The following is a 26461-nucleotide window of genomic DNA, read 5'->3' as shown; positions in this document are numbered from 1 at the left end:
AATTTGGATTTGTTTCATGCACGTCCTAACTCCTGAGTATCGCATATGAAGCCACCCTTCACAGTCACATCTGGGCTCATCTACTACACTTTGCTGATGAAGCCTATGCTTAAATGGCTCTGAATTCTCATGTTTGTTTTGTCTTCTTAGAACGACGGTCCTCTTTTCTCTATCATCTATCTACTTATCTTTGAGTAATAAGCTTCTAGTCTCCTGAAGAGCTTTCTGGACTACGCAGGTTAGCAGCTCACTTAATCATTGCCACACTTGGTTTTTATATTTTTATGAGACTGTGTGTGCTGTATCATACTTGTTTGAATTGTTGTCCCCCTCACTGAACTGAGCTCCTCACAGATAGGGATGATCGTCATTTCCTCAGTGCCCATTTTATACCAGACGCATAACTTGATACTCTATAAGATTGGTTGAATGAATTAAGGGTACATGTATCACTCTGGCATACCCTCAGAGTACTTTAAGTCATTGGTCTTCTATTAAAGTTGGGTCACTGCCCATAATAATTTTTTCATCTCTGTGCACAGTAGTATCTCAACAAATGTTGAATAAATGAATTCGTTTTAATAACATTGTAAACCTTATAATTAACAGACAAATGCATGTTTAGATTTGCAAAATTCTCTGCAGATTTTATTTCACTGATATACAGAACAGTGACAAAGAATGTCACATTTTGTGCATTTTCTTTGGTCACCTTTTAGCAGTAGAATGAATTACTCTTCACTTATGACTTTTGTGTGAACTTCCCGGCTTTTCACCCTTAGTTTGTTGACCTGGGACTCTGCAATGTCAGCCCGTTCCTCAGCCTCCTCCAGCTCGTGCTGGATCTTGCGGAATTTGGCAAGGTTGACATTGGATTGTTCCTCCTGTGAATAGAATTGCATTTGAGAGAACAAGAAAGTTTGACATTTGCTGATTGTTACTGCTTTGTTACTAAAAGCAGCTACAGGGTTTGCTTCATTAATGCAAACACAAAAAATTCCGATATTTATGACACACTTATATGAGGACAGGGCATCATGAAAACTTGCCTATATACATAATTGTGCTTACAACCCCCCTCTTCACTGTCTTTCATTTGACTCTCCCTGGCAAAGTAAAATGCTACAATGACAACAGAGAGATCAAAATAGTGGGGGGATCCGATTGAATCTTGATTCTGTAAAACAAAATTTTGAAAAATAGGTGTAGTGGTGTGGGTGCAGAGAAATTAAGGAAGATTTCAGAATTAACAAGATAAGACAAATTGAAAAGAAAAAAAAAATTCCCTAGATGGATTTATCATGACTTTAAATAAGGCTTACAATTCAGATCCTCATTTGCATATGAATGCTGGAATTTGGATAGGAAGGGAAATTTGTTGGTCTCAGAAGAAATGAACCAGAAACTCCAAAGCTGTAGTAATTTGTGTCAAGTTTTTCTCATTTTATCTATTTACTTTTGGTGCTAGGGGTTTAACTCAGGGGTGCTTTTCCATTGTGCTACATCCTCAGATCTTTTTATTTTTATATTTTATTTTATTTTTATTTAGGGTCTTTCTAAATTGCTTAGGATCTCACTAAATTGTTGAAGCTGGTTTTGAACTTGCAGTCCTCCTGCCTAAGCCTCCTGAATTGCTGGGATTACAGACATGCACCACTGCACCCAACTTCATTTTAAATTAATACTTATTTTTCTACCAAATTTTGCATTCCCAATTTTGTGTTCTTTGCCATAAAGAAAGCTCCTCAAGTTCTAGAGACTTTAAGGCACGAGCTACACCCCTAAACCTTTCTCTTTCACTGTGGAGATACTCACAGCCTCTTCAGCTTGTCTCTTGTAAGCTTTAACTTTAGTTTGTAATTTGTCCACCAAGTCCTGCAGCCTGAGAACATTCTTTCGGTCCTCCTCAGTCTGAAAGAGTTAGTAAATAGATAGTGCCATTATTTGAAAACATCTTATTTTTAAAAATTTTTCTTGAAAGCCATAGCTCTGGAAAATATGAAAAGGCCAGTCACCTGGTAGGTGAGTTCTTTCACTCTCCTCTCATGTTTTCGAAGACCCTTGACAGCCTCAACATTGCGCTTCTGTTCGTTTTCAACTTCATTTTCAAGTTCCCTCACCTGGAAGAGAACAAAGGCACTTAACAGTTTGGCTGTAACTAGCTACATGAACAGGTTGGGAATCAAATGAACGTGTGGACACCCACCCTGGCCTCCAATTTCTGGATCTGCTTCTTGCCACCCTTTAGTGCCAGCTGTTCAGCCTCATCCAGGCGGTGTTGCAGGTCCTTCACTGTCTGCTCCATGTTCTTCTTCATCCGCTCCAGGTGGGCGCTGGTGTCCTGCTCCTTCTTTAGCTCCTCAGCCATCATGGCGGCCTGGTTAGTAGTAGAGTCAATTAAGAGCTGAGAGAGTGCAAGGGCATTCAAGTTTGAATGTGACAATGTGTTGTCCTCTGCTTACATCAGTGATGGCCTTCTTGGCCTTCTCTTCTGCATTTCGGGCTTCCTGGACAATGTCCTCCATTTCTCCCTGGATTTGGGAAATGTCTGTCTCCAGCTTCTTTTTGGTGTTGATTAGGCTGGTGTTCTGTAGCAAATTAATAAGAGGAAAATCACATTAACTTATATGATACCACTTACATTATTGTTTGAACTAGCATACACAGACATAAGTTGCTAAACATCAGAAATATTCAGAATAAAAAAAATTAGAAGTCTAAGTTTTTGCCTTTCCTTCTATCTACCTGTATCTCTGTTCATAAAACTTATCCTGACTTATTCTAGGTAAAATTTTTTTTCTAATACCAAACATATTCAACTGTTATCAGTGGCTGTCTGTAAACATAAAGTTAAACCCTCCAAATTTAATGTGCTATGTAGTATTTACACCACACAGCTGATGAAAAATGAATTATTAATTTTTAGCCATTCATATTGTTAGCTCCATATCACAAGTGCATAAATAGCATCATTATTGGTACAGAAATTGAATCAAGAATCTCTTTTGTTTTTGGAAAATTGATAGTATTTGAAATACCCAATCAATTCAAGGTACTCATAATGAGTAAGAAAAATGTTGCCTATTAACTTGACTTTAAAGTTATTTTTAGAATGCAGTTTTTTTGGGCTGGGGATGTGGCTCAGGCAGTATCGCACTTGCCTGGCATGCGTGCAGCCCAGGTTCGATCCTCAGCTACCACATACAAACAAGGATGTTGTGTCCGCCAAAAACTAAAAAATAAGTATCAAAAAATTCTCTCTCTCTCTCTCTTAAAAAAATAGAATGCAGTTTTAACTTTTCTGTAATGACTTTCTACATACTGCAACTTCATAAGTAAATAATATGTTTATTGTAAAAAAGAATAGAACATAAAAATTAGCCAAAAAGAGATGAAAAATAATTATTGTACTCTCACTAACAAGAGATAACCATTCATAACACTTTTGTTAATCCTCTTGAATATTTTCTGTATATTTTTAACAAAAGAAGATCATGTGTCCATATCACTTTGAAGTTGCTCTTTCACTTATTATATTACGAACCTCTTTCCATTGCAATAAATGTGTGCTATAATTACTACATATTTGTCATTGTGAGGATATACCACCATTTATTTAATAAATCCACTATCAACAACCAATGCTAACTAGGAGGAGTGATGACTGCCATGAATTTGAACTCAAGAACTTCTTTTTATATCCCATGAGATTAACTTTATGTGCATATGTAATGCACAAATAATATCTGATAGTTTAGTCTTTACTTTGTGTGCCTATTTGTTTACAGATTAGAGTTGTAAAAGACAAGATGATCACCAACACTGTTCATAGATTGGTACCTGTGTTTAATTATATAAGTTTAAAACTCTGGAATATTTCAAGTCAACATGAATATGCCAATATATGAAAATTCTTGTAAACCAGCTAGATCTCGGTACTAGAAATTCAGGAATGGATCCATGCCAAGATAATTCCCTATTTCATAAACAAACTTATCCTCTCAAATTGTCTTTAGCTTCGGAAGCATGTCTGCTAAACAATAGTCCTGAACCTCACCTGAGTGTGCAGAAGTTGCACACGCTCACTAGCATCCAGAAGTTCTTGCTCTGCCACTCTCCTGCTCCTCTCAGTCTGCTCCAGGGATGCCCTGAGCTCTTCAATCTCAGCCTGCATCAGGTTAGCTCTGCGCTCAACCATTGCCAGTTGTTCTTTAAGGTCATCTTGCCCTCTGATGGCATCATCCAAATGTAGCTGAGTGTCCTATACAGAAAGAAAAAAAGACTCTTAGTCATGTTCCAATTAAAGTGGATACAAATTTAGGGTCATGAATATACTTGGATCTTAATAACTTAGAGCATTATTAGATAGGAACAATCTCCAAGAACCTTTAATGACAAATTCTTGGAAGCCTAAGGTAGCACTCAAAAGACATATTATTTTCAATCCTGAATCATAAAAAGCACCATGGTAAATCTACAAAATTTGGAATCAGAAAAGTAACCTTAAAGATCAGCTAGTCTAATTGTGTTATTTTATATATATGAAATAAGCAAAGTCCAGATAAATGCACTAGCATATGGCTAAACTCTCTCATCACTCTCTCTGTCTCCCTAACCCTCACCACTTTGTCTTCTCTGCAAATAACAAAGCAAACTGTCCTGGGCCTTTCAGACAAAAAGTAGGTTTTTTTTCCCAGTGATGTGACTAGAAAGTTTAATTGATTACCATATCCTTTAGGTGATGTATTACCCATAATCCTCATAAGCTATTAAAATTGGAGTTTTGTAATGGCACCAGATTGTATGACCCCAGGTGTGTTTACCCCAATGTACCTTAAGTATGCCTTGTGTGTTCCTAAGATTCCTTATTGCCTCAGTAGCCTGGCGGTTGGCATGGTTCAGCTGGATTTCCATCTCGTTGAGGTCCCCCTCCATCTTCTTCTTGATCCTCAGTGCATCATTTCTGCTCCGGATCTCAGCGTCCAACGTGCTCTGCATTGACTCCACGACTCTGAGATGGTTTCTCTTTAGCTGATCAATTTCTTCATCTTTTTCAGCAATTTTTCGGTCAATCTCAGATTTCACCTGATTTAACTCAAGTTGAATGCGAAGAATTTTGCCTTCTTCATGCTCCAGAGAGGCCTTAAGAAAAATAACATTTAGGTTAACTAAAGAGCTTTTTTTCTTACCCCACATTATGATGATCTCTCTAAGGAGACATCTAAAAAAACTTTACAAACTTCCATAAATCTTAATTTTGACAATTAGTCTTTTTAATTACCAAGGTATTATTCAGCATTTTTCATTGAATTATATGCATTATCCTCTCAAGACTTGAAACATAATAGATCTCAGTTATATTATTTTTCAATGTATTTATAATACATAGGTGAGCAAATGAAATATACCTCTGCTTCCTCTAGGGCAGCCTGCAATTCACTCTTCTCTTGATCAATTTGTTTCTTTATTTTCTCCAGTTCATGGATATGTTTTCCACCCTCTGCAATCTGCTCAGTCAGGTCAGAAATCTCCTCTGTAGTTTAATAATAAAAGAGAAAAATTCAGTTGAGGAGAAAAACTGAGAAGATCTCTCCCATATTTGAAATAGAATGATTACAATGACTCACGTTGCAAGTTCTTATTTTCCCTCTTTAGTGTTTCAAGTTGATCCAGAGATTCCTCGTAGGCGTTCTTCACCTTGAACAGCTCCGTACTGAGAGAACGGGACTCCTTCTGGGAGGCCTCAAGTTCAGCCTGAGTTTCCTCATACTTCTGTTTCCATTCTGCCAGAACCTAGAAGTGCATCAATAGTTAGCTTCTGAAAACAAGAATTATGCTGATGTCCCCTTGGGAATGATGAGCCACCTTGTCAAAGTTCCTTTGCTTCTTATCGAGAGCTGCACAGGCAGCATTGGATCTTTCTACATCAATCATGAGGTCTTCCACTTCATTCTGGAGTCGCTGCTTTGTCTTCTCCAGGGAAGCACATTTGGAATTCACAGCCTCCACATGTTCCTCAGCATCCTGGAGACGCTGAGCCAGCTTCTTCCTGAAAAAATGGTCCATGTGAGTAACCAAGAGAAGAATCAAAGTGACCACAAGAAACTATAAATATGTTGACTAGGAAAGCATATTTTCTCCAACATTTTTTACCCCTATGTCCACAAGTTGTTAAGTTTTCTCAAGTAGCTTCTTAGTATCCATTTTATCTCTCCTAGAACTCTTTTATCTCCTGGGTTCCTCATCTCAGTTGTTACACATATTTATTAAGCCATTTTGAGAGACAGAGAGGATATGAATAAGCACTTAAGCTGAGTAAGCAGTGTGAAAAATGTGAGGATAAGGAAGAAATGGTAACATTCATCAAAGAATGTTAGCATTGAATAGAATTTTTAGACAGTTTCTAGTATGGTCCTCTTTACTATACAGATAAGGAAACTGATCCAGAGTGACATGTTCAAAGTAGTGTGATTAATCAGTAATTTTCTGGATTTGATGATGCCAGAAAATAAGTATTCTTCCATTAATACTTTTCTCAAATAGCCTTCAAAGTCATATTTAGTGCTCCCTTTACCAGCTCCCCCAATTCATGACCTCTTCTAGTCATAAACATTCTTATCTAGAATACTTTCTCTGAAAGTGTGTGCCAGACCCTCTCATTTGGTTTAATTCTAACTACTGTGAGATAAATGAAATGTAGGAAGGCTTCCTTCACTAAGAGTATGATGATTTTTCCCTTCCATGAGTTTTATTCCACAAACAGTATATGTAATTCATGAATAAGTCCTTCCACACTGGTGGTTATGATAATCTTGTTCTGAACATTCAACACTCTAGCTAAGGAAAATCTGACCATTATTAATTATAATATTCATAATAATTTGCTAGATAATCTGCATTTTTCTTATTTTAAAGGAAATTAAATTTATACAGAGTAAGCTAATAACAACCCATTTTGGTGGAAAGAAATGTAATATGCTCTGTAACAGAAGCCTGAGGGGAGGTGGGGGCATACACCAAGCTATAAGGAGGAGGATGTGGTAGAATCTACCTCCCAATAATAAAATTCTTCACCTAGCTGCATGCCTGAAATATTCTCTTTGATTTTTTTCACTATTTTTACTTTCATTTCTTTTTGCTGCCCTCACCAAAAAAACCCTTACTTGGCCTCCTCCAGCTCCTCTGTGCGCTGGATGGCATCTGTCTCATATTTGGTCCTCCACTGGGAAACCTCACTGTTGGCCTTGGACATAGCCCTTTGAAGCTCAGCTTTGGCTTCCTGCTCCTCCTCATATTGTTCTCGAAGCAGGTCGCAGTCATGGCGGGCTGACTGAAGGGCATGGGCAAGGGCATTCTTGGCCTAGACCGAGCAAAAAAATGTATAGTATATTAAGTTCTATGTGTGTGTCATGTTGTACAGTTCAAGTGATTGAAAAAAAGCAAGTGGAGAATTCTCACCTTCGTTTCCTCTTCTAGCTGCCTCTTTAATTCCTCAATCTGTTGTGTAAATGCTTGCTTGCCTCGGGATAGCTGAGAAACCAAAGCGTCTTTCTCATCTAGCTGTCGTGAAAACTCACCTGTGGAAGACAACATGAGTGATTTGGCTTTGTTGTCGAGGCGAAGAATAATTTAAAGAATGGAATAACACGTGAACCTTTTTATTTCATATGATGAAAACAAACAAACAAAACCTCAAGACTTAATTTTAGTGATATTGAGAAGGTGATTTCTTGATTCCTCTAAGGTGTATGAGCTTTCTTTGACATTTTAGTATGTGGGATTTTTGAGTAATGCTGAGGCAACAAAAATCTCCTGAACCCAGGGAACTTAATTTTTTTCTCCAGTTATAGCTTAGAACCTCCGTGTTTTATCAATTCTTGGTAAAAAGGTGAAGGAGTAAATGGATGAAATAGCAAATGGGTGTCCATCATTCAAAGCATGATTTGTGTTTCAGGGATGGAGGCTTGCTTTCATTTTATATCTCTCCAAGAGCCAAGGATACCCATTTACTGACCTGATTCTGTGTGTAAACGTGCCTTCTGGGCTGACAACTCATTTATTAAGCGTTGCTGCTCCTCTTCCTTCGTTTTCACCTCACTAAGCTGGTCTTCCAGGGTGCGGCACATTTTCTCAAGGTTCCCCTGTGGTGGGAAATAGAAAATAAGACAATACATTTCTACTTAGAAAGCTGGGATTTGAAGATCCAGACTACTGTGGAAAGGGGCTGAATTGTATTTACTTTTCTATTAGAATCTTGTGAGGCAGGGGCTTAGAAGAAACAGTAGGTGAACATAATTTTGGTTAAACAAATGAACATATGATTGTCAAAATTAGATTATTTTCTTTTGGAAAGCATGAACATCATTTATATCCTACATCATGTAGAATATAACTTTTAGATGTCGTTTTTTGTAATTGCATCTTTCTTGATAATAGCTACAAAGTTTAAAGTGATTTCTACAAATAAGATATGAAACTAAAGTGATTCAGTTTAATACTATGATATCTACTAAGAAAAAAACTGAAATTCAGGTAACATCTAATATTTATGCAAATTGGCTACATATACACAGATGTAAAGTCAGCCATTTTGAATTATTGCAAATAAAGATTAAAAAGGTAACAAATTAAGAAAGACCTTGGCTTTGGAGACAGTTTCCATGTTTCCAGCAAGGTCATCAATCTCCATCTTCAGCTCACTCTTCTCTTTCTCCAGCTTCTGCTTGACCCGCTGCAGGTTGTCAATCTGCTCCCCAAGTTCAGCCACACTGTCTGCATGCTTCTTCCGAAGAGCAGCTGCAGTGGCTTCATGCTGCAGGGTGGCCTCCTCCAGGTCCCTGCGCATTTTCTGGAATTCAGCCTCCCGCTTCTTGTTCATCTCAATCTGGGCTGAAGTGGCTCCTCCAGCTTCTTCCAGCCGCTCACTGATCTCCTCCAGTTCCCGAGAGAGGTCAGAGCGCTGCTTCTCTGCTTTGGCCCTGGAAGCCCGCTCTGCCTCAATTTCCTCCTCCAGCTCCTCAATGCGGGCCTGGAAATGGTGAAAAATACAAACTCATTTTCTTGTGTCAGTCATTTATTTTTCTTGTTGAATTAAAGTGATGGAGATCATGTACTTACCTGTAACTCCTTGATCTTCTTCTGCAGCTGCATACCAAGTGCCTGTTCATCTTCAATCTTGCTTTGCAGATTGCTCATTTCAAACTCTTTTCTAGTAGAAGAGCAGCACATTAGCTTGTAGGCAATTCTCTTACCAATCTTTATTTTTCCATGTATAATTAAACTTCTTTATACCACTAGTGTTGAGGAAGTAGGACAGTTTTACATATCTATAATGTGCCATTTTCATTTAATTAAAAAAAAATCAAAGATGCCATTATTCCTTTTTTTCTACATGCCATGAATTAATGTTTTGGAGACCTTTTAAACATACATTTCATATGCATTGATATACATTGAGCAGGTTAATTGCTGAACTAAACTTACTTTTTGAGTTTCTCATCAAGTTGCTGTTTATCATTTTCTATATCCATTGTGGATTCTTGGGCCAGTTTTAGGTCACCCTCCAATTTTCTCTTGGCTCTTTCTAAGTCCATGCGAAGTTTCTTTTCTTGTTCCAGAGATCCTTCAAGCTAAATTCATAATGGTATTATTAAGTTTGTTAGCACTTAACCCATGCCACTGACCTGATACTCAGGAAAATTTAAAAAGATAAAACGAATATCTTGAGAATTTTATTTACAAACCAGCAGTTAAAGGCTATGGACATCACTGATGGTTGCATGTCATAGTTGTTTATTTTATTCATCTGAAGGGGAAACATTTTATTTTCACACTTACATCATCCACTTGCTGTTCAAGCTTGGTTTTAGCTTTGGTCAGGGTGTTGACTTTGTCCTCCTCTGCCTGCAGGTCATCCAGGGTCTGCTGGTGGGCCTCTTGGAGGGCCTTCTTCTCCTTGGTCAGCTTAGCAATGTTTTCATCCAGGCCTGCCATCTCTTCTGTGAGGTTTTTCACCTATAGATTTGAACAGGTAATAGGAATGCTAATGACAATCTGTTGTCTTGAAAAGGATGGTAGTGTCTTAGGACAATGTTAGCCTGACAAGGAAAATAGAAACCAGAAGCTTAACCTAGGCTTATGTGGCTTAATACAATAGGAGATAAAGGCAAAGGCAAATATGATAGAGGTGGTGAAGACTAAAGAGAAGACATAATTGTGTTTTTCTTTCATACTCAATAATTTTAAAATTAAACTTTCAATTAAAAAACATCAGTAACAAGTTAATGCTTGTAAGTACTCTAAAATAGATAACAATTTGTACCTTGTTCTCTGTGGCATGCTTCTCCTTTTCAACCTTGGCTAGTGTCAGCTCAAGGTCATCAATGTCTTTCTTCAGTTCTGAGCATTCATCTTCCAGTTTCCTCTTCTTGGCGGTCAGCTCAGCATTGATCTCTTCCTCATCCTCAGCTCTCTCAGTTAGCTCTTTGATTTTGGCTTCAAGCTGGATTTTGGTTTTAATCAACTGATCACATCTTTCCTCTGCATCAGCCAAGCCATCTGCTTCCTAAAGGAAGAAATTAAACATTTTCATTTGTCTAAGCTGTATCTACAAACACACAACAATTTATTAAAAGGTAGAAACTTCAGTGACTACCAATTTTGTCAACAGATATGCCAATAGAATTGTCAACTTTAAAAAAATTAGTAGACAAAATATTGTTAACATTGTTTTAACCAGTCTACTGGTTAATAGTAACACATTTCTTGCAAATATATGTGTGGAAGGTCAAATCAGGAAAACTATCCCTTTAATTAAAAAAAAAATCTACAAAAATTGCTATTTTTGAAAAAGTCACTTATTCATTCCAGGATTATTTTTTCACATTTAAGGGTGAGGAGTTAACCCAGTCTTTTTTTTTTTCTGCCTAGAAGAAACAATGTAACTTATATTTTATGCACAAAAATATTTGCTAAGTAGAGAATGATATAAACTAAGAGATTAAACTCATAAAGAAAGGAACATGTCTAGGGATATTTTAGGACTTTCTTCACTGGTAACCAAATTATGTATAATATGTAGCACATGTGGCTTTGCATCTATTGCTTCTTTCGGTCCGAGTCTTAATATTTTTAAAGGATGAGCAATCATAACAAATGTTTCAATGGAAACCTTTTCATTTTTAAGGAAAAAAATTCTTGTTGGGCATGGTGGTACACTCCTGTCATCCTGGTGGCTTAGGAGGCTGAGGCAGGAGGATATCAAGTTCAAAGCCAGCCTCAGCAAAAGCAAGGCGCTGAGCAACTCAGTGAGACTGTCTCTAAATAAAATACAAAACAGGGCTGGGGATGTGGCTCAATGGTCTAGTGCCCCTGAATTCAATTCCTGGTACTCCCTACCCCAAAATAGAAAACAAACTCTTATACTTAGTCAGATATGGCTGAACTGTGCAATGCATAATACTCACAGATTGAACTTGGAGTTGTAAGTCATTTTTCTCTTGCATCAGAGCTACCATTTTCTCTTCCAGTTCTTTCCGTTTTGCCTCTGACTTTGCCAGCTCCTCCTTAGTCTTCTCAAATTCTTCCTTCATGTTGGCCATCTCCTTCTCTGTCTCTGCACTCTTGAGGAGGGGCTTTATCTTGAAATATAGCTTCATCCATGGCCAGTGCTTGACATTCATGAAAGCACGGACATTGTACTGGATGCAGAAGATGGATTCTCTGTTGAAAAGAAAAAACAGATGAAAATGGAGAAGAATGTGGAAAGTCAGCATCAGCAAAAGTAGTGACTTCACTGAATTCAGTTATAAGGTGTGGAAAAGGAAGAAACTTTTGCTTTGTCCCTCACCTCCTCTCCATCATCTTTCTGAACTCCACCCTCATCAGGTACCCTCTACAGATGGCTTGGGTGCGTGTGATGAGCTCAGCCAGCTTTTCATCTCGCATCTCCTCTAGAGTCCCCAGCAGGCCAGCTTTAAAGAAAACCTTGCCAAGGAAAAGTTAAATATTTGGTTTTCACTCCTGAGAAAGTCCAAAAGTGATGAAATTATGATAGAAATTTGGGTTGGGTGGTACCTTGGTATGACCGAATTTGTACTGGGTGTGATCGATGTCAATAGACCCTAGAAGTTTCTCAGAAGCCTTCTTGCTGTCAATGAACTGACCCTCTGGGATAGCACTTGCATTTAGAACTTTGTATCTGTCAAAATAAAAGCAATATAAAAAGGTGGTTTTTCTTCATTTAAAAAAAAAACACTCAGTAGGTAGCATTGAAAACATGGATAGATTAAGTTTTGGAGAACAAAATGTCATTTAAAAACCAAACATTTCTTCATGTAACACTTGAGAAGATGAGACACAAACCTCTGTTTGAAGTCTGCATAAATGATTCTGCTTGGGAATCCTTTCCTACAGATGCGGATGCCTTCCAGCACACCATTACACCTCAGCTGGTGCAGGACAAGTTCATGCTCCATGGCACCTAAGAAAGGGTATATTTTCAATATAATAGTCTAAATAGAATTCACATTGGAGTCTTGTTTTGATATCAGAAGTGTCTTACCAGGAGTTTTGGTTTCATTGGGGATGATGCACCGTACAAAGTGGGGGTGAGTGCTCCTGAGATTGCTCATCAGCTTATTTAAATTCTCCTATAAAACCATATGAAAATTTTTAAAGTAATTGTAGATGAATCTATATGAGAGTCCCTGGTCAATGCTCTGTAATTCATTTAACCTCCATTTCACATTCTAATAAGCTGTTTCTAATTAATCATGATCACCAAGAATGATCATCCATATGGAATATACATAGGAAATTCCTGATTATACAAAATCAGTCAGTTTCAGTTTTTCTCAAGCACTGCTGGACAGACAAAATTTATATGGAGACTTTGATCTTATGGAGCAGGTGTAATTGAATATAATGGATGCTTTTAGGAGAATGTTTGATTTCATATGAAATTTTTTAATACCAGATCTCTTAGATTTGGGGCTTAGGGAAAATGACTCATTTATTAGAATGTTTGATGTGAAGAGATACACAATATGTCTTCTTTTTGTTAAATTTTTCCTGAGGTATTTCTCAGATTTTTTTCTTTAGTACACCACTACTTTTTTCATTTTTACCTTAAGATAACTTTTTAGAAGTTCCTGTTATAATAATTTAATTTTTTAATAAAAGTATTACTCTGGAATTCATGCTTATACTGTACCCTGAAAAGAGCTGACACTGTCTGGAAAGAAGAACCCTTCTTCTTGCCACCTTTCTTTCCACCACCGCCACCCTCTGAAAAATAAAATAAAAAATTATTTGCAATAGTCTTTGAAGTACAATCCACAGACATTACATTGCCAAAATCCCCTATGGAATTTAAATTTGCACTTATTCCTTTTATTTCCATGTCTCTCCTCCTTCAATTGTAGACTAAGAAGATACAATCATTGACTCACATTATAGGCACTCAGGGAAAAAAAAGATGTGAGTTAAAAAGTTAGATATGTAAAGGGGATGGGACTCCCTGACTCTAAATCAGCAATGCCTGTCCAGAAGGAGGTAGCCAGGAGACAGACTAGGAAGGCCTTGTTAATGCACACATTCCCCCAGGACAGGCAAGTTGCCTGTTGGTGAGCCTCTGCTTATCTGCAGGGAAGTCTTATTTTCTATTTGCCTGTGCTTACATGTTGTTACTTGCACATCTGGTCTTGTGGTACTTAAGAGAACAAAACCTTAATTCCCCAAGTGCTAGGACTGACAAAGGATTTCCTTATCTCCAATTTAGCTGGATCCTTAAAGGAACATTACTGTAAAAGTGGTAAAAGTGAGTTGTATAATTCTGAGCAAGTCACTTAACCTATCTGTGTCTCTGTTTTCCCATTGATAAAATGAGGCTGTAGACTAAATGATCCATAGTGCTAATGTGAGTTCTGCAAGTCTTAACTGTGAACTACAGTTATTAAATATTCTTCCTTTCATTAGACCCATATTGCTAGTATTTTCATGTTAGATTTTCCTATGTGTTCTGAAATGGTGTGTTTCTATTTTGTGACTCTTAGAACATATAATATTGAAAAATTACCTGCTTCAGCACCCTGTCCCCCAGCAAAGAGGAAAGCCAAAGTCTTCAGTCCAGACTTCTGGTACAGCCCGACCACAGTCTCATTCAGGGGGTCCTTGTTCTTGTCCAGCCAGCCAATAATGTTATAGTCCACAGTGCCTGCATAGTGCACCAGCGAGAAGTGGGCCTCGGCCTTGCCCTTGGCAGGCTTGGGCTTCTGGAAGTTGTTGCATTTTCCAAGGTGCTGTTCATAAAGCTTGTTCTTGAAGGAGGTGTCTGTTGCCTTGGGGAACATGCACTCCTCTTCTAGGATGGAGAAGATGCCCATGGGCTAACAATAGAAAAAAAAAAAAGGATGTTAATGATGAATCCCCGAGAGAAAATTGTGTTCCAGAAGTTAATGCAGTTGGTGGAAACATAAAAATATAATGTTTCAAAGACTTGGAATGACATGTTAAATAGGCATGATCCTATTTTAATGATGCTTCTCAATTGCCAAAATGTGTAACAATCATTATGTGTCAAAGGATGTAAGGTAAATATATTTACTAGAAAGAATGAGTTAAAAAAAAATCTTATATGTGCCATTTGGCAAACTTCATGTTAAGTATATAAAATTAAATTCTACAAGTATCATTTAAAAATAATTCTTATTTCATACTTTCTTTTCTACTGGCAGTGGAACTTCCTTTACCCCAAATCTAGACATGACAAATGTATGAAGAGAAAAGATTATGTCGATGACTAAAAATGAACTAATGACTAGAAAAATGCATCTTGTTTTATATCATTAAAATTATGTACTTTAAACTATGTCCTCCACCACAATGGAGTTAAGTAATGGTAATTTGGTTTTGCTTTCTAAGCAGTTTGACGCTTTTCAGTAGTAAATTTGATATGAAAGACTGAAAGTAAATTCACTTTGATGATATCACAAATTCACAAATTATTTCCCAAAAACCATTTTGATGAGGCAGAAACTCAAATACTAGAGAAGAAAATAAGTGCCTTTCTGTACAGTTCTCATGAATAATGGAGATTTTATGTCACTAAATTAACATTTTTTTAAAAACTGTGCAGTTCTAGTCTGCTTTTATGTGCTTCTTTTTTCACATTTCTGTGAATTTTGAACTGAGTATTTGAAGGTTTCCTGGAGAGCAATTTCATTTTTTTTCTTCCTTTACACTGCTTAGGGTAGAGTTCACACATATACTTCATTGGTATCAGTAGGGAGCTAAATGATGAACTCAATTGTTTTGAAAGTGTTTAAAAATTGCTTGATAATTTTTTTTGCTCAATAAGTTTTAATATATCCAAATCTGATATAACTATTGTTATACCCACTTAATAATTTGGAATTCAGAGCTTATTTCTAGGTGAGGTCATTTAGAAGTCTGGTGTTTATTCAGTAGTCATTTTGAGTAGAGAGTAAATTGATGACTTCAACAGTTGAAGGGCTAATTATCCGACATTTGATATATTTTTTTTTTTTTGTACTGGGATTGAACCCAAGGACACTTAACCACTGAGTCACATCCCAAGTCCTTTTCTATATTTTATTTAGAGATAGGGTCTCACTGAGTTGCTCAGGGGCTCACCAAGCTGCTGAGGCTTTGACTTTGAACTTTCGATCTTCCTGCCTCAGCCTCCTGAGCAACTGGAATTATAGACATGCACCACTGCACCTGGCTTAAGAAATCTTGATATATCTTGCCTTATTATACATGAGGGATAATATAAGCATAATACACTGTCATGGGTACACCAATGTTAATTACAGTACTCAGAGGACTAACTGTAATTTTATTCCTTTCTCCTATAATTATAAAATCATGTAGGAATAAAAGTGAAGGAGAAGAAGTTTATAGAGTTTTAAATGTGAACCTGTGTGTATTATTGTCATTTTTCTATAAACTACTGTACTTTATTGATTAATAATGAATCACTTGTCACACATCTCACAACTGTTAAGACTGCACAACTGTGTCATGGGAACAGCATTGCTTGTTCTTTGAGAATTGGGATTGTAATTAAACATAGGTAGGTGGGCAATTTGTTTTACTTGTTTTGAAGACTTAAAAAGTCATGCCAACCTTCTCGATAAGCTCAATACAGGCAGCCAGGTCCATCCCAAAATCAATGAACTCCCACTCAATGCCTTCCTTCTTGTACTCCTCCTGCTCCAGCACAAACATGTGGTGGTTGAAGAACTGTTGCAGTTTCTCATTGGTGAAGTTGATGCACAGCTGCTCCAAGGTGTTGAACTATAGGAAGGGATAAATATAGGAAATTAGTCATAACTTAAGTATTTGTATCTACAGTGTAGTTACTAATATTTTCTTCTGAATTTAAAGTATTTTGGTCAATTACATTATAAACCTTCATATTATTTTCTTAAAGTATGATATAATTCTTAACAAAGAATTGACTCCTCATACACTTTCCAAGTGACTGCATGAAATCATGCATACTAGGCAAAATGCTGTTACATGGGGATGCTACTCCCTTTGAATAATTTTAAAAAGTATTTTTATACTCCTCTGATTTGGTCCAGGATAGATTTTGAATATTTTAACCCTTCATGGACCATATTTCAAGACTTCTAGATGTGAAAGAATAGAATTCTTTTTCTAGTCTTACCTATTTACTTAAATTCACATTTCTTCAAAGACTCTTTTCAGCAAGAATTATAGTTTGTACTTTTTGTAAAGTACATTTATAATTTTGAATTCTTTAATAAGATTGGTCAAATTATTAATGATTTGCATTTGGTGATTTTTGTCAATTCACTACTCACATCAAAAATCTCAAAGCCAGCAATGTCCAAGACCCCAATGAAATACTGTCTGGGCTGCTTGGTGTCCAGTTGCTGGTTGATGCGGGTGACCATCCACAAGAACATCTTCTCATAGATAGCTTTGGCCAGAGCACCCACTGCGTTGTATACCTTCAAGAAGAGTTGTGATGTTAGTTTTTTGAACTGAACACAATAATGAATTCTTGAGTCTCCTGTGATTCAAGTGAAATCATATTTACCTGCTGCACAGTCTGGCCTTTGGTGACATATTCATTGCCAACCTTGACTCTGGGGTAGCAGAGGGCTTTGAGCAGGTCAGCAGAGTTCAGACTCTGGAGATAGGCAGCTTTGTCAGCAACTGCATGAACAAAGTGAAGATGGTGAAACCAAACATGGCTTACACAATTTAAGAAGTGAAGGATGATGATGGGGGGAAAAAAAAAGAATTTTGCTTAGATAGTAATATGTGCAAATGTCGTGAAATCTATTCATTTATTTATATGGTTTCAAAATCATTGTCACTGTTCATGTTCATTTGTTATTTTTGTAAGAATACATTGGAGCTTGAGGAATCAGATAATCTATGTAATATTTAAAATATGGCAAAATTATATCACACATAGAAATAATTTTAAAAACCTAACCTAGTAGTGACAAGGAAATTCAGATCTCAATTTTTCCCCCAGTGCATGTGGGCAAACATTATTCACTAAATAAAACATCTTTTAACCAAGTAGTTTACAAAAAGTCAATGAATCCTCTGATGTATGGATGCGAACACACAATTAGATCAGTTGGGAGGGAAGAGTAGAATTTCATTGGTTTGCACAAAGGGGAGTGAAGGGACAGGAATGAATTGGACATTACTTTCCCATGTTCATACATGAATACACGACCAGTGTAGCTCCACAACAGGTTCAACCACAAGAATGGGAAATTATACTTCGTGTATGTATGATATGTCAAAATACACTCTTTTGTCATGTATATCTAAAAGGAACAAATAAAAAAATTAAAAAACTTTTAAAAAGTCAGTGAAGAATGAATTTTGGACAGAAATTACAAACATCAGACACTGTGTCATTTCCCTTTCCATATAATTTTGCCTCTCATGAGATAGGTCAAAGAAAGTAAAAAAACATGGACTCTGTCTCTGCAAAGCTCCTGACATGTGTACTTTCAAATGAAAGCTATCCACAGCAGTGGTACCTTCAGTGCCATCTGGCTCAGCTTGCTCTTCCCTTTGCTTTTGCTTGAATTTCATGTTCCCATAGTGCATCACAGCCCCAGTGAGCTTGTAAATGGCCACCTTTTCATCAGAAGTGAAACCCAGGATGTCCACAGCGCTCTGTTGGAAGAGTTGAATTTACTCACCTTCCAATTATCACTATGCTGATGTACTCAGGCCACTGAGGGTCTGCCTACATACTTTTTCTTCATTATGCCTTGACTTGTATTTCACTAACACTTTGCCTATACTTCAGAAGGCACTCATTTTCTTAACTCTTTGATCCACATAGCAACACCAACAGGCATGTATCAGTCTTTCTGTTTGAGTTATGTGAACTGTAAGGATGTTGTATGACTTCTCTACACTCACTCAACTAGACTCAGACCCATAACCACTGATGCCAAGACCAGGGCATTCACCATCTATTTCAGCCTGCCCTTGCTGCACAGGCACATGCTTCTTATGGTTTTGGTTCTTGTTTCTCATCTCCAGGCTCCTAAATCTCTTTTGCTTCTTCTTCTCCTATATTTTCCTAAATTAATATGCGATCACTGTCTATCTTCCCATCCTAATGGGCATGGATGATTCAATTAGAAAGAGGATATGAAAACAACAATTGTGCCAAGTATTTCTCCATATGTCTCTCTGATATAAAGTCATAGCTCAACTGATCATGAGATGCTTGGCAGTGAAATTAATCTGGTTGTTCACTATTCATGCAGGGAAGAGACATTTATGAAAAGAAGTTTCTCATTTCAGTGAATTATTTTTTTTCTTATCACATTTGATTACCATGCTAGGCTTTGCAAAGATTTATAAATGTGGGCAGAGATTAGAGAAGGTCGAGGAAAGTATGTTTATGTACCATTCTTATTTTCCAAGACTCTTTCACAGAATTAGTGTCTTCCAGTTCTAACTCAGTAGTATTGCATGTCCATGGGGCACACCGATAACCCAGGTTCAGAGAGGCTAAGTAACTTTCTCATGTCCTTACACGCACGAATAGGGACCATCCAGAAGTCCTAGAATAAGACTGTTACATTTTTTTAACTTCCTAAACTAGTGGGTATTTTTCAACTCCCTATCACTTTTGGACATATGAACATAATAAGTTATAGATAAGGAATAAAGTCTGACATTTATAAGATAAAGGCACACAAGTAGATTTTAAACTTTTTGAAAGAAGGTATTTTCATAAGCAACTGTAAACCTTATTTTGGGGGTGTTGGGATGTTAAAGTTTAAAAATGTTGCAATCAAAAGTTATCCAGAAATTCAAAGGAAAATACAAAATATGTATAAAATTTATATGTAAAGAAAATAAGCCCCAAAGTAATAATCCTTAGAAAAAAGATGTGGAGAAAGAAGGAATTTATAGTTTCAAAAATAAATAGCAAGGCTCAAAGAGTCCCCCAAAGAATATTTTTGAGATATACAACCCATATTTTTCTAATGCTACATAGGGAAGGCAAGGGACTGTACTGTTAGGCCACAGACATTTATTCAAAACAAAGTTTTGTGTTTACATCTGTGACTAGAAATTCCATGTTTTGTTATTTTAAAACATGAAAATATTGTAGCTCTTCCCCAGATTCTTGGGTAAAGGATCTGGTATAAAATAGAAAAACAACAACAACAACAACAATGTTGTGGTAGAAATATTGACCAAAAATGATAAGAAAGAATTAAAAAAAACAATTAAGTAAGGGGTATCAAAGAACTAACGTTTATCACAGGCATTTAAAGCTTTTTTAACAAGTGTGGAAGGACATTGAAATATACTGTAATTTTCTTCAAGAGGCAAGAAAGCCTAAAAGATAGTAGTATTGCCTAGTCATAGATTTTCTGCTAATGCTTTTCACCCTAATATAGGAAGGAGAATGATATATACTGGAATATTACTTTGCTTTTTCCTACTTTCTTCCAATTACTTACATCTGTGGCCATCAACTCTTCCTGGTCATCAATACTGGGCACAGTAATTTCACCTTGACTGACAAAGGCGAAGTCATATGGGTTGGTGGTGATCAGCAACATTTCTGAACACAGGGAAAAGAACCATATACAGAAAGAGTTACTTTGGTCATCAAAAACATTTCAAAGGGATGTTATAGACAAGCTGTTATTCTTCTTTGGTAGAAATAAATCAAGATGTGCCTTACCAATAAGCTCTGGTTTCTTATTGGACATAATTTGATAGAATATGTGATAGCTTCTTTCAGCCTTCAGCTGGAAAGTGACTCGGGACTTCTCTAGCAGATCTGGAAAGTCAGATTAAGAAAATTTAAAATAAAGAGCCACAGTGAAAAATTAAGCATTGAAAATTTTACACAACATACATAAAAAGAGTTTCCACACCCACCCCTCAAAGATTCTCAATCAATAGTATTTATTGACTTACATGTTTCGATATCTGCAGAAGCCAGTTTGCCTGTGGCACCAAAATGGATCCTGATAAATTTACCCTTAAGAAGGCAAAGGAGCACTGATTAAAAGGCAGAAACTTTTTGTTAGCCATGGACCAAATAAATGAAAGAAATATCGACACTGCAGGTACAGAATGCCAGTGCCGATTCTCACACGGAAAAGGAAGATCAAAAAACTCACAAAGCGAGAGGAGTTGTCATTCCTCACGGTCTTGGCATTGCCAAAGGCCTCCAGTAGGGGGTTGGCACTGATGATTTGATCTTCAAGGGTCCCCTTAAGAAAGATGAATAAGATGGATAAAGAAATTTAGGAAAGCTGAGATGCAATGTACTAAAATAACTTCCCTTTGACCTCCTTCCCTTTCACCTTGCCCCTTCATAGCATTCTGAAATTTGAGGTAAGGTTTTGTAAAGAGAGTGGAATGGATGACAAATCCAGGAATGAGATGTTCCAATGATGTGGCCTTGATTTCTGTGTCTCTCAGGCCCATCTTTTGCTCCTACTAAATGTTTGTAGGAACTCTTGCCTAATTAAGCTGCTGATTCATTGCTTTGTTCATCTCATTCTCACAAGCCCATTCAAGATTTATTTTCCAAATTCTGGTATCCAATACAGTTTATCACTGTGGTTTTTGGAGTACTATGATCACATCTTTAAAAACCTGTTTGTTCTTTCTTTCTTTCTCAGATGATTATCATACCTACCTGCATTTTGCCAGTAGGTGCCTCCTCCTTCTTCTTCTCCCCAGTAACTGCAATTGTTGCAAAGTACTGGATGACACGTTTCGTGTTCACAGTCTTCCCTGCACCAGATTCTCCACTGTCAAGACCAAATAGAAGGAAATCAGAATGTAAGGTGGTAATAACCACTACAAAGATCAGAACTCAACAGAAAGAAAGGCATGATATCTACTTACGTAATCAGGATTGACTGATTCTCACGATCTGTGAAAGAGAAACCAAAGATTGTGTAAAATTAATGAACGAACAAGAAAAAATAACACACTTACCACCTAGATGAACACAGTACCTGTAAACTCCAAGTTGCCTTTTAAAATTTTCCATTGGCAAAATAAGAACTATATAAATGTATGCTTTACTTTTACAAGTCTTTTCAAAATAAGTGGCAAAGATATGTTCATTAATCCATTAACACTCCCATTGCCATAATGTGATAGTTATGGAATGCATTATTTCACCATTTTATTCATCAGAATAATCAGCCAATGTCAGATGAATAACTATTTCATGTGCCATTCAGTCACCTGGTTCATAGTTTAAAATTCTCTTTACATTAATGTCTAATCCACATTTTCTTATAATGCTTGTGATAACTTGTCACTATGAAACTTCAAAGCTTACTTTTTAGAAGAGAGAGTGTATTAGCTATAATTAAAAGGCAGAGCTGATACCTCCATTTGGTTAATTTTGATCTATAATTAGTTTTAGTTAATTTGGATTTCAGTGTAGAAATATAAGCATTTTTTTCTACATTTTTGAAACCAGTGCATATTATTCTAAATCCATTTTTACCACTGTTGTTATTGATATTATCATGTTTGTATTGAATGTTTTATTCTTAAAGTATTGGCCAGATATTTTCTTTGTTAACAGTTCACAAATATTTTCCAATACCTATAGAATTGTGATGGATTCACTCACCAGTCAGCATGAACTGATAGGCGTTGTCAGAGATGGAGAAGATGTGGGGCGGGGCCTCCTGGCGCTTTTTGCCTCTGTAGGCAGCCACCACCTCAGGGTTATACACTGGCAGCCACTTGTAGGGGTTGACAGTGACACAGAATAGGCCTGAGTAGGTCTGTGGGAAAGGATAGGGCTGCTTAGTCAGCAATTACCTCATGATTGTACATTGGAAATACTGCTTAAGGGCTAGGGGAGAGAGACCTAAGAACTGGGTTGGTTCTCAAGAAGCTTAATGGTTTGGGTTCATTTGTTGCTTCTCTCTGTCATTGCTATTGCACAGATTGCTTTAGTTTTCCAACTAATGCAGTTGAGCAGATGGCTTCCCAACACGTACAATTTCAAATCAATCAGAATTTACACTAACCAAATGAGTGGTCTTAAGAGAATATTGCAATAGAATGGCAAAATCTGAAAATGAAGTCCTCAATTTGAATCAACAAACACATCAAGTATGTGGAGTTGGTGAGAATGATGTCACAGGGGACACTCACGTAGATCATCCAGGCTGCATAACGCTCTTTGAGGTTGTACAGCACAGCAGGCTCGTGCAGGTGGGTCATCATGGCCATGTCCTCGATCTTGTCATATTTGGGAGGGTTCATGGGAAAGACTTGGTCATCTTTCACTGTTACAGTCTACCCAGTAAAACAGGAGAAACCAGATGAGAAAATAATGGTCAGCTAACCTAACCCCAAATAAGGCGTAGTTCAGTCTAATCAACTGCAGATATTTTACTCACAGCTCCAGCTTCGGTCTTTGCTGTCACCTTCCCCCCTTCCCTGCTCTGCACTATTGCTTTTACAAAGGACTCCTTAGGGTCGGCCACAAAGACTGATGTCTTGGCATCGAAAGGTTTGTTCTGGGCTTCAATGCGCTCCTTTTCAGACTTTCGGAGGTAAGGAGCAGCTTCCCCAAACACGGCCATCTCAGCGTCGGTACTCATGGCTGCAGGTTATCGATGGCAGCTCAGGGCAAGGTGCACCTGGAGGAAAAAACAGAATGAGGTGACTACTGAGGGCCGTAGTGGGAGCTAATTGCACTTTATCATGCTGCATTTCTACACTTGTTTTCTGCCTCTGCCTTTGAGATTACTGCTGTCTACTCTGTCAAGGTGCTGAGATCAACTCATGAAGGTGAAAGCCCTATGTTGGCAGCTTAATTTTTGTGACAATAACATTTTAAGCCTCCCTTCTTTCCTCTGTATGTGAACCTTAGTTGAGAAATATGTAGGGTTGATATTCAACCAGCAGCATTTGTTATGTTCCTGTGTGTTCGGAATCTTTTCTTTTCTACTTGCTCTTTTTCCTTTCCTTTTTTCAACCACTCTTTTTTTTTTTCTTTTTAACATTGTGATGATACAGAGAAGTGGTATAAACATCTAAATGAAATTATTTTAAAAGCTCAAAGATTTAGGCATACTTTCCTCCTTCCCCAAATTACTAAACTTGAATGTAAAAGTTGAATTTGGATGTTAAAATGTTCATCTTTTCTTTCAGGACATAAGTCCAGGTTTAAGATACCTACTAAACATAAATATTCTGATGGTTAACTGACAGGTATTAGGTATGTAAAGGGAAAAATAAGTCCAATGAAAGCTAAAAATCCAATAGATGATTTTGTCTTAAATCAAAATTAAGCCTCTTTTATCAGCTTTTATTTTGTGTGAAAGTCAGTAACTTTAAAATGTTCTTGGAGAAAAACAACATCTAAATTTTTACTAAAACTTTACAGTGGTTGTGTATTTTCCATTTGTATTTTTTTTTTTTAGTTTTTCACTAGATTTTAGCATATCAGTTTCTTTAAATCTAATTCTTATTACTTTAGGTTACATATTTGTCTCTTTCCCTCTCTTTTTTTAAAAAACAAAATAAATCTTTTAGAAATTGATAGCCAGTATACAGTTTCAAGTCAGAATGAACTTAATTTTTTCCCACTAATAAATTATGAGAATATAAAATAAATCACTTTGTTCTGACTAGATTCAAAGAAAGGGACCTCTGTTAAGTGGAAGAGGAGATGGTTTATAGGGAGATGTGCATTGGTTGCCAATGTCAACAATGATAACAACAATAATACCTTCAACCTTCTGTAGGCTTTGCAGAAAGAGGCTTAGTCTTCTGTGTCATCAACATTAAACTTCCTCTCGACTTAGAATGTTAGATATGGAATTTGCCACAAACTCTGTCTCAAAATCAATCATTTCTACAAAGTCTCCAGGTGATTCAGTGAAATTTAAATGTATTTCCAGGGGACAGATACTGGAACATTTAATTTTTTTTCTTCAGAGGAGAAATGTAATTGTATTACATCAAGTGTCTGTGTTTGTTTTTACATTAAATAATTTTGAATTTATAATATAATACCATCCAGAAATTACTGTGGTACAGTCTATCTATGAAACAGAGGGAAGATGTAATCTTTCTATCTCATATCTTAGATCAGTTGTGGTCACAAGCCCCCAAGGAGCCTCATGTTTGTTGTAGGGAATCCTTGAATCCACACAGTTATAACTGCCTTAAATTTAAGCAAGCAATGATTCCACATCAACATGTTTTTAAATTTTTAAATGAATATGGCTATTATATTAAATAGAAACTCATTTAAAATCATTGTTAAATGCATACTAGGTTTTCATCATTATTTATATTCTTAACATAATACTAAAAGTACATGTCTCAACTTGAATATTTGGGAAGATCATTAGATGTTGTCATTCTGTACAGGGATCCTTAATACCACTGATTGGGATCATATAGAGCAAGAATTGGAAGGACCTTAGCAGAATTCAAACTCTTCATTTTACTGATGAGGAAACTAAAGCTCAGAAAGGTGAAGAGTCATTCAGTGTCACAGAGGTGGTAAGTGGCAATGATGAGATATAAGAGCTGTTCTCCTAAACCTGAGTTCATTGTTAATTCCACTGCAATACACCGTGTTGGAAGATATATAAAAGATAACTGGCTTTTGCCCAGGCAACTAGAAAAGCCTGGATTGGCACCTCAAGATTTTGACTGCAAGTTGACACATTTTTTATTTTACCATGTGACCTGTATAATTGGTTAAATGGGAGTAGTAATTCACATTAAATAGTACATATGATGGATTCATTCTTTCTAAAGTTACAACAAAATGTAAAAGAACAGTTTAATTAAATTTTGTTTGGACTAATGGCCTGAAAAGTCAAAATTTTATGAGAGGTCATTTTCAAGAGCAGCTGCTCTTGTGTCCTATATCCAATTCTAATCTAGGAAAGTTAAATGGTAGCTCATTAAGATGTAGCAATATAAAGATCCCTTTGTCCTTTAGAGTATAATAATAAATTCCTCTTACCTCTTATGTTACCAGATGAAGAAGGTGGCAGGCTCAAAGCAGACAACTACTGTTGAAAGAAAAAACAGAGAATGCAGGATTTTGTTTTGTTTTGTTTTGTTTTGTTTGTGTTTAATCACAAAACTCAGTAACTATATTGTGCGCAATGTCATCCTTAGAGATATGTAAAGAAAAATTTGGATTGGGAAATAGTAGTCTTTTCCCTTAAATGAAAAATCAATATCAGGAATGTAAAATTAACCATGTTCTTTCACATATACATACCTTTAAGAATTTTGAGGAAGGACAGGACAGAGGCATCTCAGCTCCACTTTTATAGAGGCCGTTCTGCAAACACAGCAGCTACCTCAGCTGTCCTAGTTGGGAACCTACTTGGCAAAACCTTTTTTGGCAATCTGTTTGCACAATATTCACTGACTGTGGCTGTGAATGGATATAATTAGAAATATTTCTTGACACCTATAAATAATTTGACGGAGGATGATCTAGGGTTCTTTTTAGGCATTTGATAGGGGATGGGGATTCAGGGCTTCTGAGACTGTTTCTCCAGCTTGGCTGTTGCATCATTCATCACAGAATTTAAAGCCAGGTCCCCGCTCACTCTCCTGCCTGTAAAATTGGTCCAACAGTATGGCTCGACATGAGGAGTTTAGGACTAATTGATTTGTTAGTGCTTAGAGCCATTAAGGAGTCTTAAATTATTTTGGATCTGACACTATGATTGGAAGCAGTGAGTGATGGATATTAAGAGAGAAAATTCCTAGCCAAGGTCTGGATTTTAGAAAGACTGGTGATAGATTCTTTTAAAGTCTGAAAGTCTACACATGAAGTAGAAAGTGAATTCTTAGATTAGGCAGTGGTGATAGACCAGTGAGGGAGGCCTGGGGGATTTAGAATAGATATAAACACTTCTGTACC

The 26461-nt window shown here is 36.8% G+C and overlaps 1 protein-coding gene across 1 annotated transcript; it reads right to left on the bottom strand.

The window, feature by feature from the left end:
* Positions 1 to 731: 731 nt before the first annotated feature.
* Positions 732 to 23156, bottom strand: LOC114101697 (myosin-4). Its single transcript, XM_027946791.2, has 38 exons — positions 22953 to 23156; positions 22705 to 22848; positions 22172 to 22328; positions 21427 to 21454; positions 21215 to 21329; positions 20691 to 20783; positions 20485 to 20548; positions 20246 to 20344; positions 20019 to 20122; positions 18063 to 18201; positions 17093 to 17211; positions 16854 to 17003; positions 16150 to 16320; positions 14078 to 14387; positions 13214 to 13287; positions 12563 to 12650; positions 12364 to 12481; positions 12076 to 12199; positions 11849 to 11985; positions 11466 to 11721; positions 10322 to 10564; positions 9838 to 10014; positions 9484 to 9629; positions 9118 to 9208; positions 8639 to 9028; positions 8015 to 8141; positions 7459 to 7577; positions 7164 to 7360; positions 5866 to 6049; positions 5628 to 5793; positions 5409 to 5533; positions 4834 to 5142; positions 4058 to 4261; positions 2463 to 2588; positions 2207 to 2377; positions 2016 to 2120; positions 1816 to 1911; positions 732 to 884 (listed from the first exon to the last, which is right to left on the bottom strand). The coding sequence occupies exons 1-38, from the start codon at positions 23154 to 23156 to the stop codon at positions 732 to 734; spliced, it is 5823 nt and encodes a 1940-aa protein (XP_027802592.2).
* Positions 23157 to 26461: the final 3305 nt, after the last annotated feature.

The sequence above is a fragment of the Marmota flaviventris genome, chromosome 17 (genome assembly GCF_047511675.1).
Source record: "Marmota flaviventris isolate mMarFla1 chromosome 17, mMarFla1.hap1, whole genome shotgun sequence".
NCBI classification, from domain to species: domain Eukaryota; kingdom Metazoa; phylum Chordata; class Mammalia; order Rodentia; family Sciuridae; genus Marmota; species Marmota flaviventris.
Note: the sequence above shows the minus strand (reverse complement) of the source record. Positions and strands in the feature narration are given on the sequence as shown.

Bases quoted from the DNA above. Each gene is read 5' to 3' on its own strand.
- LOC114101697 (XM_027946791.2), bottom strand. From the start codon at position 23,156: ATGAGTACCGACGCTGAGATGGCCGTGTTTGGGGAAGCTGCTCCTTAC. The intron at 11,986-12,075 runs GTACCACCCAAC...TTCCTTGGCAAG, and splicing joins ACAAATTCGGTCATACCAAG to GTTTTCTTTAAAGCTGGCCT. The intron at 8,142-8,638 runs GTCTTTCTTAAT...TTCCCACCACAG, and splicing joins AAACTGTCTCCAAAGCCAAG to GGGAACCTTGAGAAAATGTG.